Source organism: Delphinus delphis, chromosome 7 (genome assembly GCF_949987515.2).
Source record: "Delphinus delphis chromosome 7, mDelDel1.2, whole genome shotgun sequence".
Taxonomy (NCBI): domain Eukaryota; kingdom Metazoa; phylum Chordata; class Mammalia; order Artiodactyla; family Delphinidae; genus Delphinus; species Delphinus delphis.
This window is the reverse complement of record NC_082689.1, coordinates 431,072-451,377: the sequence shown is the minus strand read 5'-3', so window position 1 is coordinate 451,377 and position 20,306 is coordinate 431,072. Positions and strand designations below refer to the sequence as shown.

At 47.4% G+C, this 20,306-nt stretch overlaps 1 protein-coding gene across 2 annotated transcripts in view; it reads right to left on the bottom strand.

Annotated features, from left to right (window-relative positions):
• Positions 1-19,204, bottom strand: part of THAP4 (THAP domain containing 4) — a 41,309-nt gene extending 22,105 nt beyond the window's left edge. The window contains exons 1-2 of one of the 2 annotated variants that reach the window (XM_060015762.2): positions 18,732-19,204; positions 15,441-16,627 (exon numbers count right to left, since the gene is read on the bottom strand). In XM_060015762.2, coding sequence (XP_059871745.1) covers positions 15,441-16,627; positions 18,732-19,090 — 1,546 coding nt within the window. In that variant the 5' untranslated portion in view covers positions 19,091-19,204. The remainder of the gene's footprint in view (positions 1-15,440; positions 16,628-18,731) is intronic. The other variant, XM_060015761.2, reaches the window with a different exon arrangement.
• Positions 19,205-20,306: the final 1,102 nt, after the last annotated feature.

Here is a 20,306-nt window from a genome sequence, read left to right as displayed (position 1 = left end):
GATGCCGGGCTGAGTGCGCAAGACCGAGACAGTAAGCATCTGCGGGCCCACAGTCCTGCAGGCCCCGCACTTTCATGGGGTTCATTTCCAGAAACCCACCAAGTTCTCATCACAAAAAGCCAAGAAAAAAATCACCTGGGTCCCTGGCAGGGGTAGGGTAAGGGAACCATGTTGAAATAAGCCCAGAGCATTCTCCAAAACAAAGTCCTGTTCTGCAGTGAAAAGACTCCACCAGAGCTTGATCTCACCTGGGGGAAGGGCTCTTCCCCACTTGGCCCCTCTGGCCTTCCGGTCTTACCCCAGGGAGGGGAAAGAAGGGGAAGAAACACTTGTGAAGGTCACAGCCCAGGAATACAGGCCACTAAAAGGCTGAAATTTAATCCTAAGATTATAAAATGCTTCCCTTCCCCCACACCACTCCTCAGGGCTCCAGCGTAACAGGATTACAGGGGAAAATGCCCCAAGGTACCGACTCTACTACGAAAACAGTCTTCAGAGAAACCCAAAGACAACAGGGGAGACAAAAAATAAGGACTTGGAGGAATCTGAAGCCTTGGCACGTACAGCTGCAGCTGCAGGAGAGATGAGACGCGGCCCAATCGCTAGTCAGGTTACGGCGACACTTCAAGCTGAGAGCCCATCTACGTCAGTTTCCACTGTGATACATACACCATATCCACCTTTCCAAAAAATTACATGGCATGCTAAAAAGCAAGCAAAAAAAAAAAAAAAACCCACAGTCTGAAGAGACAGAGCCTGACTCAGATATGGAAGAAATTCTGTAATTATCAGATTAATATACTAAGGATGCTAATGGAAAAAGTGGACACCATGCAAGAAGAGATGAGTAACATCGGAGGAGAAAGGAAATGCAGACAAAGAATCAAAAACACTGATGGACAAGGCTGAGGAAAGAGTCAGGGAATCTGAAGATATGTCCATGGAAACTTCCCCAACTGAAATGCAAAAAGAAAAAAGAACAAGAACAGAATATCAGGGAAATGTGCAACAATAAAAAAGTGATACATATGCATGATTGGAATAGAGAAAAAGAAAGGAGATAAAGAAATGTGTGAAGTAAAAAGAGCTGAGAATTTTTAAAAATTAATGACAGACACCAAACCACAGATCCAGGAAGCTCAGACAATAACAAGCAAAATAAATACCAAAAAATCTACATCTAGGCATATCATATTCAGACTGTAGAGAACCAAAGACAGAGAATCTTAAAAGAGGCCAGAGGGGAAAAAACCTCATCTACAGAGTTAAAACAATAAGAATTAAAGTGGACTTCTTGTTAGAAGACCTGCAAGCAGGAAAAGTGTAGAGTCCTACATCCAGTGAAAGTATCCTTCTAAAGTAAAGAGGAAATAAAGACTTTTTCAAACAAAAACTGAGAGAATTCACTGCCAGCAGACATGCCCTGCATGAAATATTAAAAGTTCTTCAGGGACAAGGAAAATGATATAGATCAGAAAACTCATATCTATATAAAGAAAAGAGCACTGGAGAAGGAATAAATGAAGGTAAAAATAAAATGCTTTTTCTTATTCTTAATTGACACAATAGACAAAGGTTTGTTCAAATTTTTAGTAGTAACAGGGTGATTATAGCATAAGTATAAGTGAAATGCATGACAGCAATTTCATAAGGGACAGTCTGTTAAAGGCACCTGCACTACCCATGAAGCAGTGCAGTGTTATTTGAAAGTGGACACAGATTAGTTGTAAATGTATATTGCAGGGCTTCCCTGGTGGCGCAGTGGTTGGGAATCGCCTGCCGATGCAGGGGATGCGGGTTCGTGCCCCGGTCCGGGAGGATCCCGCATGCCGTGGAGCGGCTGGGCCCGTGGGCCATGGCCGCTGGACCTGCACGTCCGGAGCCTGTGCTCCGCAACCGGAGAGGCCACAGCAGTGAGAGGCCTGCGTACTGCAAGAAAAAAAAAAAATGTATATTGCAAACTTTCGGACAACCACTAAAAAACTTTTTTAAAAGAAGTGTTAATTGATATGCTAAGAAAGGAGAGAAAATGAAATCCAATAAAACGCTCAATTAAAAACAGAGAAGGTTGAAAAGGAGAGGAAGAAAACAAAAGAAGCAAATGGAAAGCAGTCACAAACATGACAGACATCAATCCAGCTGAAGCAATGACCAGTTTATATTTGAGTGGCCTAAGACCACCCATCAAAAGATGGAGACCATTAGAGCAGATTGAAAAAAAAAAAGACCCACTATATGTTGTCTATAAGAGACCCACCTTAAATATAAAGACAGATTAAAAGTAAAGGGATGGGCCTTCCCTGGTGGCGCAGTGGTTGAGAGTCCGCCTGCCGAGGAGGGGACACGGGTTCGTGCCCCGGTCCAGGAATATCCCACATACCACAGAGCGGCTGGGCCCGTGAGCCATGGCCGCTGAGCCTGTGCATCCGGAGCCTGTGCTCTGCAACGGGAGAGGCCACAACAGTGAGAGGCCCGTGTACCGTAAAAAAAAAAAAAAAAAAGTAAAGGGATGTAGAAAGATATATCATGCTGACAAGAATCAAAAGACAGCTGGAATAGCTGGAAAGCAGACATTAGGACTAGAAAAATTACCAGGGGTGAAGAGCAGCAATAGTATATAATAACCAAGAGGCCAAGTTTCCAAGAAGATTAATAATCCTCAATGCTTATGTACCTAACAACAGAGCATCAAAATACGTGAGACAAAGCCTGACAGAACTGCAAGGAGAAATACACAAACCTACCATCACAGCTGGAGACTTCAACACACTACAAGGAATGGACAGATCCAGCCGGCAGAAAATCAGCAAGGACACTGATGAACTCATCAATCAACTGAATATAACTGATCTCTATGAACCACTATGGTGGCTAATTTTAGGTGTCAACTTGACTGGGCTAAGAGGATGCCCAACTAGCTGGTAAAACATTTCAGGGGGTGTCTGTGAAGGTCTTTCCAGAAGAGATTAGCATCTGAATTGGTGTACTCAGTAAAGCTGATGGCCCTCCCCATGTGCGTGGGCCGTGAGTGCCTCAACAGAATAAAAAGGCCGCAGAGGGGCGAACCTGCTCTCTCTGTTGGAGCTGGGACACCATCTCCTGTCCTGGGGCCTTCAGATGGACCAGGACTTCCCTACCCCCTCCCAGGCCTTTGAACAGGAACTGAATTACTCCACCAGCTTTCCTAGTTCTCGAGCTTGCCATACATAATGGTGGGAGCCAATTCCTGTAATGAATTTCTGTGTACACACACACACACACACACACACGCGCGCGCGCGCGCACACACACACACACACACACACACACACACACACACTACTGGTTCTATTTCTCTAAAGATCCCTGACTAACCACTAGTTCCATCAACAACAGCAGGACACACATTTTGCTCCAGCTCAAGCTCACAAGAAACATTCACCATGACAGGCCACGTTCTGGGCCGCAGAACACATCTTAACACATTTCACAGAACAGAAATCATACAAAATACGTTCTCAGACCACTGGAATTAAATCAGTAACAGCAAGATACCTGAAACAGTCCAAAATACTTAGAGATTAAACAAGACACTTCTAAGAACCAAGTGGGTCAGGAAGGAAGCCTCAAGAGAAATAAAAACACTTAAACTAAATGGAAATGAAAATACAACTTATCAAAATTTGTGGGATGCAGAAAAAGCAATACTTAGAGGGAAATGTATATTAGAAAAGTAGTACCTGAAATTAATAATCTAAGTTTTCACATTAGGAAAGTAGAGAAAGAAAAGCAATTAAATTGGAAGCAAGCAGAAGAAAAGGAAAAAAAATTGGAGCAGAAACTAATGAAATTGAAAACAGGAAAAAAAAGAAAATCAACAAAATCCAAGATTGGTTTTTCAAAAAGATCAATAAAACTGATAAAACTCTAGCCTGGTTAACTAAGGAAAAAAGGAGAGAAGACAAAAATTACCAATATTATAAATAAAAGAGGAACATCACTACTATCCCATGGACATTAAAAGGTTAAAAAGGCATATTATGAACACTTTACGCCTACAAATTTGATAATTTAGGTGAAATGGATCAATTCCTTGAGAGACACATACTAGCAAAATTTACACCAGGAGAAAGAGATAAATCTGAATAGGCCTGTATCTATTAGAGAAACTGAATCAATAATTAATAACCTTCTAAAACAGAAAGTACCAGGCCTAGATGGGTTTCTAGAATATTGGTGAATTCTACCAAACATCTAAGGAAAAAATTTTACCTATTCTTTACAATCTCTTCTGGAAGGCAGAAGCAGAGGGAATACCTCCTAAGTCATTCAATTGAGGCCAGCATCACCCTAATACCAAAACCAGGCAGAGACATTACAAGAAAGGAAAACTACAAATATCTCTCATCAACATAGATGCAAAACTCCTTAACACGAGCAAATGGCATCTAACAACGTAAAAAAAAAAAAATTATACACCATGACCATGTGGGTTTATTCCAGTATACAAGGCTGGTTCAGCACTCTAAAATCAGTTAATACACTCCGTCACATCAACAGGCTAAAGAAGAAAACTCAAATGATCATATCAATGGATGCAGAAAAAGTGACAAAATCACTTTTCATGATAAAACTCTCAATAAACTAGGAATCAAGGGGAACTTCCTCAACTTGATAAAGAACATCTATTTAAAAAACCCTACAGACGGGAATTCTCTGGCAGTCCAGTGGTTAGGCCTCCGTGCTTTCACTGCTGAGGGGAGGGTGCAGGTTCAATCCCTGGTCAGAGAACTAAGATCATGCAAGCTGCATGGCGTGGCCAAAAACCCCCCCAAAACCAAAAAAATGCTATAGTTAATGCCATACTCATGGTGAGAAACTCAAAGCTTCCCTACGAAGATCAGAAACAAGGCGAGGATGCCCCCTCCCCACTCATACAATGAACTGGAAGTCCCAGTTGATGCTACAAGAGAAGAAAAGGAAATAAAAGGTACACAGAGTGAAACAGAAAAATAAAACTGTCTTTGTTCTCAGATGACATGACCGTCTATGTAGAAAATCCTAAAGGATCCACAAAAAAGCTACTGGAGTTAATCAGCAATTATAGCAAGGTTGCAGGATATAATGCTAACGTACTAAAGTCAATTGTTTCCCTATATACTAGCAATAAACAACTGGAATTTGAAATAAAAAAAAAATAACATTTATAATTGCGCCAAAAAAAGAAGGAAATATTTAAGTACAAATCTAACAGAATATGTAAAGATTTATGAAGAAAACTACAAAACTGATGAAAGAAATAAAAGAAGATCTAAATAAATGGATGGATATTCTATGTTCCTATATTGGAAGATTCAATATTGTTAAGATGGTCAATTCTGCCCAACTTGATCTATTGATTCAACACAATCCCAATCAAAATCTCATCAATCATTTTGTGGATACTGACAAACTGATTCTAAAGTTCATATGGAGAGGCAGAAGACCCTGAATAGCCAGCACAATATTGATGGAAAAGAACAAAGTTGGAGAACTAACAGTACCCTATTTCAAGACCTATTATAGAGCTACAATCATCAATAAAATGTGGTACTGGTGAAAGAACAGATACATCAATCAGTGGAACAAAACAGAGTTCAGAACTAGACCACCACAAACAGAGGCAACTGAGTTTTTACAGAGGAGCAAAGGCAATACAACGGAGAAGGAACAGTCTATTCAACAAACGGTGCTGAAACTGGATGACTAGACTGAAAAAAAGCATCTAGACAAAGACCTTACACCTTTTACAAAAATTAACTCAAGATGGATCACAGGCCTCAATGTAAAACGTTAAAGTGCAAAACTTCTTAAAGAGACACAGGAGAAAATCTACGTGACCTTATTTGGCAATGAGTCTTTAGATACAACACCAAAAGCCCAATCGATGTAAGAAAAAAACTGATAAGGGCTTTATTAAACTTAAAAAATTCTGTTTTGCAAGATGCTGTTAAGAGAATAAAATAAAAAGAGAATAAAAAGACAAGCTACAGACTGGGAGGCTATATTAGCCACCCCCTACCAACCCCTCCAACGCCCCCCACCCTGCCTAAAAGCTTCCTGCCTCCTTCCCTGCCTCCTTCTTTGGACCCTAGTTTTAGAAAAATTCATGTTCCTAACCCATGTTTGTTTTTTTTCCCTACCATTTCTATCTCATACATTTTCATATATTTAACTTTATTACATAAAGAAGTAAAACAAAAAAACACTTGTATTCAAAATACACAAAGAACTCTTAAAACAATAATAAAACAACCTAATTTAAAAAAAGGAAAAAAAAAATAGGAGAACCATCTTTGAAAAGATGAACAAATTCAACAAACCTCTAGCTAGACGGACGAAGAAAAAAAAGAGAGAAGACTCAAATTACTAAAAATAGAAATGAAAGTAGGGATATTACTACTAATTCTACAGAAACAAAAAGGACTATGAAAGGACTATGGACAATTGCATGCCAACAAACTGGATAACCTAGATGAAATGGACAAATTCCTAGAAACACAAAACCTACTAAGACTAAATCACAAACAAATAGAAAAGCTGAATACACCTACAACTAGTAAGGAGATTGAATCAGTAATCAAAAACCTCCTGACAAAGATGAGCCCTGGACCTGATGGCTTCACTGGTGAATTCTACCGAACATTTTAAGAAGAACTAACAACAATCCTTCTCAGACGTTTCCAAAAAAATTGAAGAGGAGGAAACATTTCTAACTCATTGTATTGAGGCCTGAATAACCCTGATACCAATGCCAGACAAAGATACTCCAAGGAAAGAAAACTACAAGCCAATATCCCTTCTGAACACTGATGCAAAAATCCTCAACAAAATACTAGCAAACTGAAGTTAGCATCATATTAAAGAATTACATACCGTGACTATGTGGGATATATTCCTGGAATGCAAGGATAGTTCAACATACAAATATCGATCAGTGTAATATGCCACACCAACAAAATGAAGGGAAAAGAACACGTGATCATCTCGATGCAGAAAAAGCATTTGACAAAATTCAACACCCTTCCATGACAAAAACACTCAACAAAATAGGGATAGAAGAAAACTATCTCAACACTATACAAGCCATATATGAAAAGCCCATAGCAAACATAATACTCGATGATGAAAGACTGAAGCTTTTCCTCGAAGATCAGGAACAAGGCGAGGCTGCCCACCTCACCTCTCCTATTCAACATAGTACTCAAAGTTCTAGCCAGAGCAATTAGGCAAGAAAAAGAAATAAAAGGAATCCAAATTAGAAAGGAAGAAGTAAAATTATCTGAGATGACATGACCTCATATGTAGAAAATCCTAAACACTGCACAAAAAAGCTATTAGATTATAGGTCATATAACTCAATATCAAAAAACAAACAGCCCAATCCAAAAATGGGCAGAATACCTAAAAAGACATTTCTCCAAAGAAGACATACAAATGGCCAACAGGCACATGAAAAGGTGCTCAACACTGCTAATTATTAGAGAAATGCAAATCAAAACCACGATGAGGTATCACCTCACACTGGTCAGAATGGCCATCATCAAAAAGTCTGTGAATAATAAATGCTGGAGACGGTGGGGAGAAAAGGGAACCCTCCTGCACTGTTGGTGGGAATAGGTATTGGTGTAGCCACTATGGAAAACAATATGGAGGTTCCTTAAAAAACTAAAAATAGAGCGACCATAGGATCCAGCAATCCCACTCCCTGGCATATATCTGGAAAAGATGAAAACTCTAATTCAAAAGGATACATGCACCCCAATGTTCACAGCAGCCCTATTTACAATAGCCAAGACATGGAAACAACCCAAGTACCTATCAGCAGTCAATCAGTTTAAAAAGAAATGTGGTATATATGTACACAATGGAATATTACTTGTCCATAAAAAAGAATGAAATACTGCCACTTGCAGCAACATGGATGGACCTAGAAAATAACATAATAAGTGAAGTCAGACAAAGACAAATATTATGTGATATTACTTACATGTGGAATCTAAGAAATAATAGAAATGAATCTATATACAAAATAGAAACAGGGCTTCCCTGGTGGCGCAGTGGTTGAGAGTCCGCCTGCCGATGCGGGGGACGTGGGTTCATGCCCCGGTCTGGGAAGATCCCACGTGCCGCGGAGCAGCTGGGCCCGTGAGCCATGGCCGCTGAGCCTGCGCGTCCGTAGCCTGTGCTCCGCAATGGAAGAGGCCACAACAGTGAGAGGCCCGCGTACCAAAAAAAAAAAAAAAAAAGAAACAGACTCACAGACATAGAAAGCAAACTTCTGGTTATCAAAGGGGAAAGGGAGGGGAGGAGGGATAAATTAGCACTATGGGATTAACAGATATATGTTACTACATATAAAATAAATAAGCAACAAGGATTTACTATATAGCGCAGGGAACGATATTCAATATCCTGTAACAACCTATAATGGAAAAGAATCTGAAAAAACAAAAGACTGAATCACTTTGCTCTGCACTTGAAACTAACACAATATTGTAAATCAGCTATACTTCAATTAAAAACAAAACAAAACATCAATAAACCCACGGTGATTCATGGTGAGGCGGCTAAAGTAATCTGGTAATCCTTTAAGGAAAAAAAAAAAAGCTGTTGGATCTAATAAATGAATTCATCAAATTAGCAAGATACCAAAGCCAACACACAAACATCAGTTGCATTTCTATACACAAAACATGAACAATCTGAAAAGGAGACTACAGAAACAATCCCATTTATAATAGCATCAAAAAGAATAAAATACTTTGAAATTAACTTAACCACAGAGGTGAAAGACTTGTACAATGAAAACTACAAAACACTTCAGAAAGCAATTAAAGAAAACATAAATTAATGGACACACATCCCATACTCATGGACTGGAAGGCTTCATATTGTTAAACTGTCAATATTAACCAAAGCAATCTACAAATTCAGTGCTACCTCTCTCAAAATACCAATGTTTTTTGCAGAAATAAAAAAAACCATCCTAAAATTCATACGGAATCTCAAAGGACTGAGAATAGCCAAAACGATCCTGAAAAGGAACAAAACTGGAGAACTCACATTTCCTGATTTCAAAACTTAACTATAGTAATTCAAAACAGTGTGATATTGGCACGAAGACGTATATAAACCAGCGGAACAGAACAGAGAATCCAGAAATAAACCCCCACATGTATGGTCAAATGATTTTTGACAAGAGTGCTAAGACCACTCAGTGGAGAAAGGACAGTGTTTTCAACAATCGGTCCTGGGAAAGCTGGACATCCACGTGCCAAAGAACGAAGGTGGGCTCTAACTGGTTAGGTATACGGCTATCTAACACCATATGTAAAAACTAACTCAAAATGGATGAAAGACCTAAACGTAAGACCTAAAGTAATAAAACTCTTAGAAGAAAACATAGGATGAAAGTTTCACGACACTGGACTTGACAATGATTTCTGGAATATGACAACAAAGGTACAGGTAACAAAAGAAAAAATAGACAAACTGGACTTTAAGAAAATTGTTATAATTTGTATATCAAAAGGCAATATCCACATGGTAAAAAGGCAACCTACAGAATGGGAGAAAATATTTGCAAATCATATTTCTGATATGAGATCAATATCTAGACTATATACAGAACTCCTAAAGCTAAACAACAAAAACCCCCCCAAATAACCTGACTGAAAAATGGGCAAAGGACTTGAACAGACATTTCTCCAAAGAAGACATACGACTGGCCAATATACACATGAAAAGATGCTCAGTGTGACTGACCGTTAGGGAGATGCAAACGAAAACCACGGTGAGACGAGACTGCCCCACACCCGTGAGGATGGCTGTTATCAAAAACACAGAAAACACGTGTTGGTAACGATGCCGAGAAACTGGAACTCTTGTGCACTGTCAGCAGGAATGTAATGTGGTGTATTCATTACGGAAAATAGTACGGAAGTTCCTCAAAAAATTAAACACAGAACTACCATATGAACCGGCAATCCCACTTCTGGGTATACACCCGAAAGAACAGAAAGTCAGGTCTTGAAAAGTTACTTGTACACCCACATTCATAGCAGCATGATTCCTAACAGCCAGTGGGTGGAAGCAACCCAATGTCCGTCGATGATGAGTGGATAAACAAATTGTGGTCCATCCATACAATGGAAGAAAACTCTGTAGTATGCTACAACATGGATGTACGTTGTGGGCACTAGGCTAACTGAAACAGCTAATCACAGACGGACAAATACTATATGATTTCACTTACATGCGTCAAAATCATGGAGACAGAAAGTAGAATGGTGGCTGCCAATGGCTAGGCGCGGGGAGAGGGAGAGTTACTGTTTAATTGGTATAGAGTTTCCGATTTACATGAGTTACGGGCATGGATGGTGGTGATGGCTGCTCAACAACGTGAATGTATTTAACGCCACTGAACTGTACACTGACAAACTGTTAAGAAGATACATTTTTTGTTATTTGTATTTTAACTCAATATAAGAAAAGGAACAACAACAAAAAAGAAATGAACTACCAAACCATAAAACGACAGAGGAACCCTAAATATATACTAAGTGAAAGAAGCCAACCTGAAAGGCTGCATGCTCTAGTTCACAGCAGCCATACATCCCAATCAGGCGACATCCTAGAAACGGCAAAACTACAGAAACAGTCTAAAGATCAGTGGCTGCCAAGGACTGGGAGGAAAGGCGCGAACAGTGGACAGAGAGGTTTTTAGGGCAGTGAAACTGCTCTGTGATATTGTAATGAGGATACATGTGCTCATGTACCTGTCAAAACCCAAGTATAAGGCGTCCTGCGGGCTGACCTGCCCGAGTGTTTCCAGGGGCGCACAGACCCTGGCCGGGACTCAGACGCGTGCAGTGGTCGCCTTCCTCCCCAGGCCTTCAGTGGGGCAAGGCTGGTGCTCCTGTGTTTGTGCTTGTTTGAAAGATTCCTCTTTTTGTCCCTTCCCCAACCACGTTTTTCTTGCCCAGCAATGATTCATCTTCAATGGTTTGAAATCACAAAATTTCTACCCACTCAATCTTTTACTTCATTCTACTGAGTTGGTCTTAAATAAAATCCTCTTGAGATTTGTATCTTTGAAAGATACTCTGTTTTGTTAACAATAGTTTGTCAGGGGAAAAAAAATCCAAGTATAAGACAGGAACCTAAATGTAAACTGTGGACTTAGTTAATAACAATGTATCTATATGGGTTCATAACTTGTAATGAATGAACCACACTAACACAAGTGGAAATGCAAGATGTTAGTAGCAGGGGAAACTGTGGGGGAATTTCCTGTACTATCTGCTGACTACTCTCAAACTTTCCTAAAAAAACCCTCTATTAATCAGAAAATAATCAATGGAAGGTAGGGAGTAGGTAAAAATATAGATGAAACAAGAGTATCAGAATACTGATAAATGTTGAAGCTAGGGGGTAGGTACAAGGGGGTTATTATACATTTCTGTTTAATTTGTACATGTTCAAGATTTCCACAATAAAAAGCTTTTAAAACTCCAGATTAGCTCAAGAACTGTCTGTATAATGAATAAAAGAGCAGGAAGAAAACAGATATTTTTGAAGCAAGTATTAAATTAAAACTGAGGGCACGGCTGAATCACACTTGATAGTGGACATCCTTGTCACATCAGGGACATTCACAGGTCAGTGGGCAAGGCAGGAATGGCACGGTCAGGGAAGGACAGAGAGGGGATGAACGCGGAAAGAAGTTCATCCTCACTGGTTCACAGAAAGGCCAGCAACGCGGGCTGGTGCGGCATGACGCCTGGACTCAGCACGGGCTCAGGGACAGAGCACCCCATCCTGCGGGAATGCCACTCAGCACCAGCTTTCTGGAGGGCAAACTTCCCAGAGCCCGGAACCTGCAGGTCCACTGGCCGGGCTTCTCTGCTTCAGGGATTCTGTCCAAAAAAATGGGACTGGCTGAAGGTCACGGACTGAATAAACATGTGTACAGTCCCTTCAACACACCCTATAAAATCATCAGAAGGTTCCTTCACCGATGAATGAAGTCGTAAGCACACTGGGAACGGTCAAGGGAGCAGATGCCAAGGAGAGCCGCAGGCGGGGACCGTGGCTCCGAGCGGGGCCCTGCATGGCCTCTCTCCCTCCCACCCCTCCCACTGCCCCTGGCCCAGCTCCTCCTGCAGCCTCTCCCTCCACCCCAGGGAGCCCAGGAGCAGAGGGGCAGCACCCACCTCCGCCCCCTCCTCAGGGCCCAGTGCGCTCCTGTCTGTCCTCACGGCTCTCCCTGTCCACCTGGGCCCCAGCAGACACCTGCTCCCTCGTCCGCATCTGACACACACAACTTTCCCATGGAGCCGTGTTCCCTTCTGGCTACTGCCCACTGTCCTCACAGCTCGACCTCTTAAAGTGCCTGGTCCCCAGCCACCCTCACCGGCCCCTCCCTTCACTGGCTCTACACCCAGCTCCATTCCCACCACTCCAAGGAGACTGTGGTCACCAGTGACCCCATGTGGCCGAGTCAGCCATCCTTTCTCCATTCTGATCAGAGCTGCGGCAGCCCAGCAAAGCACCCCCCTTTCTACAATACCTTTTTCTCCCCCCTCTGCAGGCACACACATGCAACCTCAAGAGGCTGGGTGCTGGCTCTCTGGCATCAGCACCTATGAGGCATCTCAAACTCGATTCCTCTCAAAGTTTCTCTGTCATATGAGTTCCCCCCAAATCATTAACTATTTATCCAAAAGAGGGAAAAATTGGTAACGATAAATCATGGTGAATAAAGTAACCAATACCACGTGTACGTGCATCTACTGGGGAGATGAGGATTTGGAGCTCAGATCAGAGACGACCCGCAGGGGGGAGGGATGGGGGGAGGGACAGGGCTGGGAAGGGGCACAGGAGCCCCTCAACTCAAGCATTTACAGGAAGACAGGATGAAGGCTGACAGACACCCATCAGAATAGAAAAAGAAACAACGAGAAAGCCTAACAAATTAAAAAATAAAATAAAGAGTCAGGCCCAAGTTTCAATTTATCTATAATCCCAGTTGTAAACGGATTAAATTACTTTATATAAGGCTCTCAGATTGAGCTAAAATATAGCTACAAAATAAAGGGATATAAAAAGGTTGAAAATAAGGAGACAAAGAAGTAAAACTTTAAATGGGACAAAATAGGCCTTTCTGTTTGGTAACATGGAGGCATACTCACGTATCTAATAACATGGTCTGTAAATACAGTTAAACTGAACAGACATTCAAGAAGCAATAGCACCTCAGGAATCACAGTGACAGACCTACCTCACCTCTTAAAAATCAACAGATCAGGGACTTCCCTGGTGGTCCAGTGGTTAAGAATCTGCCTTACAATGCAGGGGACGTGGGTTCAATCCCTGGTCAGGGAACTAAGATCCCACATGCTGATGGGCAACTAAGCCCGTGTGCTGCAACTAGTGAGCCCAGGCCCTCTGGAGCCCACACTCCACAACTAGAGAGAACCCCTCGCACTGCAACGAAAGATCCCACATGCTGCAACTAAGACCCAACGCAGCCAAAAATAAATAAATTAAAAAAAAAAATCAGCAGATCAGTGGATACAATAAGTTAGGAAACAGATCAGTTGACCAGTAAAATAAGCTAGATCCAGCCTCAGCCAGACAGAACAATGTAACCAATCGATGGACAGGACACCTTCTTCTCAAGCTGTAAGGAAACAGTCACAAACAAAGAGCATTCTGAGCCACAATGAAACCTCAGAAGATTCTATAAAGCAAGCATCTTTAAGTCACTGAACCTTAACAATAACACAAAAAATTAACTCCCTTCCCCCAATCCATCCACTGGAAAACCACAACACCCTCCTAAACAACTCAAGTTAAAGAGGGAATCAAGACTGAAATTACAAACTCTTTAGAAACTAAGGGCAAGGAGAGCGACAGGAGGCGGGTCTGTGGCGGGGAGCCAAAGGGACAGAAGGAGGGATCCAGCCTCAACTGCAGGTACCGGGAAACATAAACTGTCCCCAAAGACGTTATGCACTTCCCTCCAGGAGCCAGAACAGCTATAAAACTCAAGAAAGCAAAAAGAAGTCAGGAAGAAGGAAGCAGAAACAACAACGGAGACCTAATCAATGCAGGCTGTTTGGAAAGACCTGCAATAGTGACAAACTTTGGGGCGTCTGACCAAGAGGAGCAGAAAAAGGTACCAAGAATATCAGGTACGAGAAACTACAAAAACCACTTTAAAATAACAGGAGAATGTAGTGTGTAACTCTGACCAGTACATCAGGATGGCTTTGGGTTTTGCTTTTGTTTTTGGTTGTGCTGATGGTTGTTGACCTGGGGGTCTAGTAGGCCCTGAACAGCCTGTCACACACTGGAGCCTTTTCTCACCTGCGGTGGTAATTGCAACCTGGAAGACAAACGCTGATTCAGACTAAATGCACGATGTGGTAGGAAAATGGTTTCCACCTTTATACACATAACAGGCAAAAGATACTAACCTCAAAACTGATTCTGTAAGAAATAAAAGTTGGCATGCTGCAACTAAGAAGCCCACATGCCACAACCAAAGATCCCATGTGCCGCAACTAAGACCCGATGCAGCCAAATAAATATATTTTTCATAAAACATTAAAAAAAAGTCTAAGAATACACACTAATTTTTTTTTTTTTTTTCTGCAGTACGCGGGCCTCTCACTGTTGTGGCCTCTCCCGCTGCGGAGCACAGGCTCCAGACGCGCAGGCTCAGCGGCCATGGCTCACGGGCCCAGCCGCTCTGCGGCATGTGGGATCCTCCCAGACTGGGGCACAAACCCTCATCCCCTCCATTGGCAGGCGGACTCCCAACCACCGCGCCACCAGGGAAGCCCTACACACTAAATTTTAATGGCAACCAGGAATAAAAGTGGGGAGGTGAGTGGGAAAGGGGAATTTTCACCACTTCTTAGCTGACGTATTTCTGCAGTGTTCTTACGAGAGAATATACTCTACTCGAATAGGTGTTTAAAAGTTTTAAAAAGTTATTATTAATGTTCAAAATGCTTAACGTCAGGATATTCATCACAACCCAACTGGAAAGAACCTCCTCATGATTTTAAGAGTCTCCTACGATCTTTCTAATGGCTCACCGCGTCTGTCTAAGCTTACGTTTCGACCCTAACTCGTTAGCAACTACTGTCTGCGTGAGGTCTGCGGCAGGAAGGGACCCCAGTGGGGTGGAGGACCAGCCGTCCGGGCCCCACCACCGTGGTTCTGGGTCTCCCACCCCTCCTTCCTCACCGGCTAAAGCTCCCAGCTATAGCCACCTCCCAGGCACCCCGGAGCCCAGCCGGTGAGGCGAGCTCGCCAGCCTGGCTCCCCTTCTCGGGAGGCACCGCACGGCGCAGGCCCCGCGCTCGCGAACCCCAGCCGCGCGGGCGCCAGGCCCGGGTACTGACCGCGGCCGGGGGCCAGCAGGCTGCTCAGGTGGGGGAGGCTCAGCCGCCGCAGCCGGTCCAGCTTCTCCCGCAGCTCGCGCACCTGGCTGTCCGAGCGGCTGACCCTCTGGCGCAGGGCCCTCAGCTCGCCGTTCTTCTTCTCCACCTGCTCCTGCAGGCAGCACACCTGGCTCTTGCTCTGGCGGGAGGAGAAGCAGTAGGAGTGCAGCGAGTCGATAAGCTTGCAGGCTCCTGACGCCGACAAGATGACCTCGTTGATGGACATGGGGCTGGCGTCGCTGTGCTCGCTCTGCACGGCCTCGGCCGCCGGCTTCGGGGTCACGTCGGTCGGAGGCGCCGAGGGGCCCTGCGCGGGCTTCTGCGGCGTGGCTGTGAGCGATGAGCTCGCCGTGGGGGGCGCGCGTGGCGGGCTCTGCGCCGGCCCCTTATCGGGCCCCGGGCTGCTCCCGCTGCAGCCGGGCTCGGCGTCTCTCTTCGGCCTCTTGCGGTCCACGGGCTCCCGGGGGACGGCCGGCCTCTCGCGGGCATGCTTGGAGGAGAAACTGTAGGAATGAAGCGAGCCAATGAACTTGCAGGCCCCCGACCCCGGGGGGGTAAAGTCATCCACGGAAATGCCGCTCCTGTCCACCAGGCCCCCGTCCGGGGAGGTGGCGTTCTCGTCGCCGGCATCCACAGCACAAGTGTTGGCTTCTCCCTGGCCGCCGGACGCGGTGGCGGAGGCCGGACCGTCATCTCCGTGTCCTTCCGGAGGCTGTCGGGCCCGCTGCAGACCGGCGGCCTCCCGGGTAGCCCTGGCTGCGGGTCTGCCCTGTGATGCGCCCCGCTTCAGCTTGCGGGACTCGGGCTTGGCCATTAGGCTTTCACTCGAGCACGACGACGACGACCCTGCAGCTGCCTTCCCGTCGGCAATGTCACTTGCATGTGCCCTCAGACCCCCCGAGGCCTTCCTGGTGTCCTTTCTCCGGGGGCGGCCATGGCCTCCGGCTCCCCTTTTCTTCTCAGCCAGGTGGAAGATGGACGGCACGGCCGTGGGCTTGAGCAGGCGGTGCTGGTCCTCCAGTCTCTTGGAGAAGCTATCTTTGGTGAAATGTTCACTACAGAGGAAAGAATACTTAGTGGGCGTCCAGTTATCCCTCTGAACAGCCTTCAACCACTGGATCAGACGTTTTGAGTCCTTCAGGGGGAATCTGCAGGACAAATGACAAATTAGAAAAAAATAATTAAATGCCTCCCCCTACTACTATCAACTATAAAAGCAGAACAAGTGTATTTGCAAACACCCCAACCTGTGTTGACTTTACCCATTTAAAAACTTAACAAAGATCTAAGAAATACCTTCCACTTGCAACTTATTACTGAAATAGAAAGATGAAAGACGGCACTGCCTGCCCTTAAGAAGCTTACAGTCCATAGGGTGGATAAAGAGTAAAGGTGGATACCTCCTCCCAGGCTGTGGTAAATGCCCTGCAGGGATACAGAATCCTTGGAGAGACAGCACCAGATGGACAGCGGCAAAGGCTGCAGGAAACCCTGGAAATAGTTCCTAGAAGCTCATAGCTGGCCAACCCTCCTGGTGTGCCTGGGATGCAAGACTTGGGGTGCCCAAAGGAAGATGGTTGCCCCTCCCCATTTAGAAGTCAGGCCAAGCGTCAGACAGCAGAGATGGCAGCAAGAGGCCAGGAGAGCGTCCCAGACACACACACCCCCGCCCCCGTGCCCCAGCTGCGGCTCAAGGAGCTGAGGATGCAAAACTAGCTTGCAGAGCAGGCGAGACTCAACAGCCGTGGCTCTGCGGCTCCCTTTGAAAAGCAACCAGTCCCTGGCAAACACTGAAAAAGACACTTAATGATCATTTTTTTCTCATTCAGTCAAGATGTCTACTTAGAAAACTCTGGTGAAACTAGACATACGAGGGTGGGAGTAGAGCGGCCATTCCAGAGGGCTGTTCTGCTGCACCTGAGGTCACCTAACCCACCTGACGCTGCTGGGGACCAGGACCATGGGGACACCAACTCCTCATGAAGCTCCAAGCAGCATGATCCTCTAAATTTCCTCACTGCTTTGGGAGCCCATTACCCGAAGCTCCCCCCACCCCCCAGTTCCCACGTCCTCGGCCATTATGAATGCCAAGAGCAGCCTCCTCTGCAATGCTTTGCCTCCGTTTTCAAATACAGTCACAAAACTAAGGGCTCTGAAGGAAACTCAAGTAAGCATGCTGGCTGACCGCTGAAACGACCTGCTGTTACTATCCTGATAGGTTGCAACGACCTAAGACTTAGCGCAACCCACCATGAACTTCCAGTAAGACTACAGGACAAATGTCCTCCAGGTTTGCAAAACTTGAACACCATCCTGCAATATCAAAAGGAAAACAGAAAAGTATCCGGAGGAGATTTCTAAGGTGAAGTTCCTTCTGCTCACTGTTCTGGTACCTCCAGCGTGGAGCTCGTAGAAAAGGACTCGCCGTAAGAAGCTGAATTCCAGAGCCTTCACGAAGCAGGCCAGGCCAGAGAGAAGGCCAGCCCCTGTCCTGCCTCGGGCCGGTTTCAGAGGGCGCCCACGGAACAGAGCCCTCCACGACTCGCAGCTAAGCCCCGGCGAGGAGCGGGCTGGGCCGGCCCCACGCTGGATGCTGTCAGGGACCTCCCGGGACTCACCTCCGCGCGGCAGGGCTACCTTCCCCGAGGCCAACCGCGAGGCCCCTTCTAGGACACAGCGTCTGGAGCGCGTGTTAATCCACGAGGCGCATTTGCTCGGCCACATCCTTGATCGCAGAGATCAAGACGGGCTCCCCCGTGACGAAAAAAGCAGAAAAGTCACAGCAAACGCAAGACGACAACCGACCGAAAGAAGCATGTTTCCAGAACACACCGTTTCTGGAGGCTGGCGGCGCCAACCCGAACCCATGGGGCGCAGGGTGGCCACGGGGTGGTGGAGAGGCTGCCGAGGCCGCGGCGTGGGCGCCGGGCGGCCTCCGAGTGGGCATGGGGAGCGCACCGGCGGCCGAGGGTGGCGGGGGTCGGGTGGCCGCGGATGGAAGCCGCCAGCCGCGGTGGCCCGAGGCGCCCGGCCCAGAGACGCCGGCCGGGCCAAGGTCACACAGCGCCGCGCTGACTCACTCGCGGGACCGGCCCGGGGCCCGCGCCCTGAGCGACCCCGCGTCCGACAGGGCCGCGCGGCCTCAGTCTCCCCGCGCGGCCGGGCCGGGCCGGGCCGAGCCGGGCCGGGCGGGGGCGTGGCCCGCGGGCCGCGCGGGCGGCGGGCCGGCGGCGGCGGGCGGGGCCCGGTTACCTGTGGAAGGAGACGGCGCGCTTTTCCCCCTTGCCCTGCCGGTTGGAGCAGTTCGCGGCCGCGCAGCAGATCACCATCTCGGGCCTCGGGCCGCCGCGCCGCCGCCTGGCTCCGGCCCTCGTCTCGCCGCGCCGAGCCCCGGGCGGGACCGCCCCGAGGGGAGGGCGCGCGGCGACACGGCTGCGGGACGTGGGAGCCAGCCCCGCGGCTCCCGCCGTACGGCAAGATGGCGGCGCCCGGCCGCCCGCCGCCCGGCCGCCAGGCCCGGTCCTCGGCGCGCCCTGGATACCCGGCACCTGGCGGGGCGCAGCCCGTGGCTCGCGGCGTCTAGGGTGGGCTGGGGCGCCCCGGGCCGGCATCGCCCTGCGGCGACATGGCGCCTGGGGGGCATCCGTACGGCAAGATGGCCGCGCCGGCGGGCCTGAGCGCACGACGGGCTCACGAGCCCGCCCCGGTGCCCTGCTGCCCGCTCGCGCCTGCTTCCGCTGCCCCGGTGGGTCGCTGCTGGGATTCCCGGAAGCACGACGCAGGCCGCCGTGGAGCCGAGCGCGCGGGCCCGGACCTCCGCGCTGGGTCCGCCGTACGCCAAGATGGCGGCGGCGCACTTCCGTCGCGTACTTCCGGCCCCGCCCGCGCCCGCACCCGTTCGGCCCGGATTGGCCACGGCGGCGGCCCGTCGCGTCTCTCTGCGGAACCGTCGGAGCGACGCCGGGCTCAGTCGGCGGCTCTGGAGGGAAGATGGACGCAGGTGAGGGTCGGCGGGGCGCGGGGGGACCGGGGCGGCGCTCGTCGGGCCGCTTGGCGCCGAGGTCTGGGCCGGGGCTTCGCCGGCGCGGCCTGGGCGCGGGGCGGAGCGGGGCCCTGGGGCGGAGCGGGGCGCGGGCGGCGTCCGCGGGAGGCCGGCGCGGGTCTGACAGCCCCGTTTGCGTGTCTCTCGCTTTTCCGGGCCGCCCACAGCGCCCCGGCGGCCGGTCCCCCGGGCCCGCGGCCGGCTCGGACGATCGGGGCAGCGCGGCGTCCGGGACGGCGGGTGGGGACGCCGAGCGGTGCTGGAGGCCGGGCGGAGCCGGTCCATGACACTGCGGTGGGGAAGCTTTTGTCCGTTCGCTAGGAGTTACGAAGGGGAAACTTTCACTCTATATAAAGTTACGGGGGTGGGCTGGAGGCGAGCAACATACTCCACCACTCAAACCATACGCATTTTTTTTTTTTCAAATTCAATAACCAGTAGGTGATCTAAGCGTTTTCCGTGACTGAAAAGACGGACTGAATCCATCTCATCATGTCTTAATTCTCTAACACAAAGTGTGTGGGGGCTGGGGTGGGAGGGTGTGTGCGTATACGTACGTATGTGTACATCTGTGGATGTGCTGTTGTGCTCTGTTTCATCATGTTTCTGCTCCAGGGGGGAGAATTGTTTAATTTTTGCTGGCACGCTATTTTGGATATTTGTCCAGTATCCTTGAAAGCATTCTTACACCTTGAAAGGCCCTCTTTTTCATCCCACAGCAGTTTTAGTTCTTTTATAACTTGTAGGGAGTGATTTGTATTCAAGTATCCCCACATCTGTAAAAA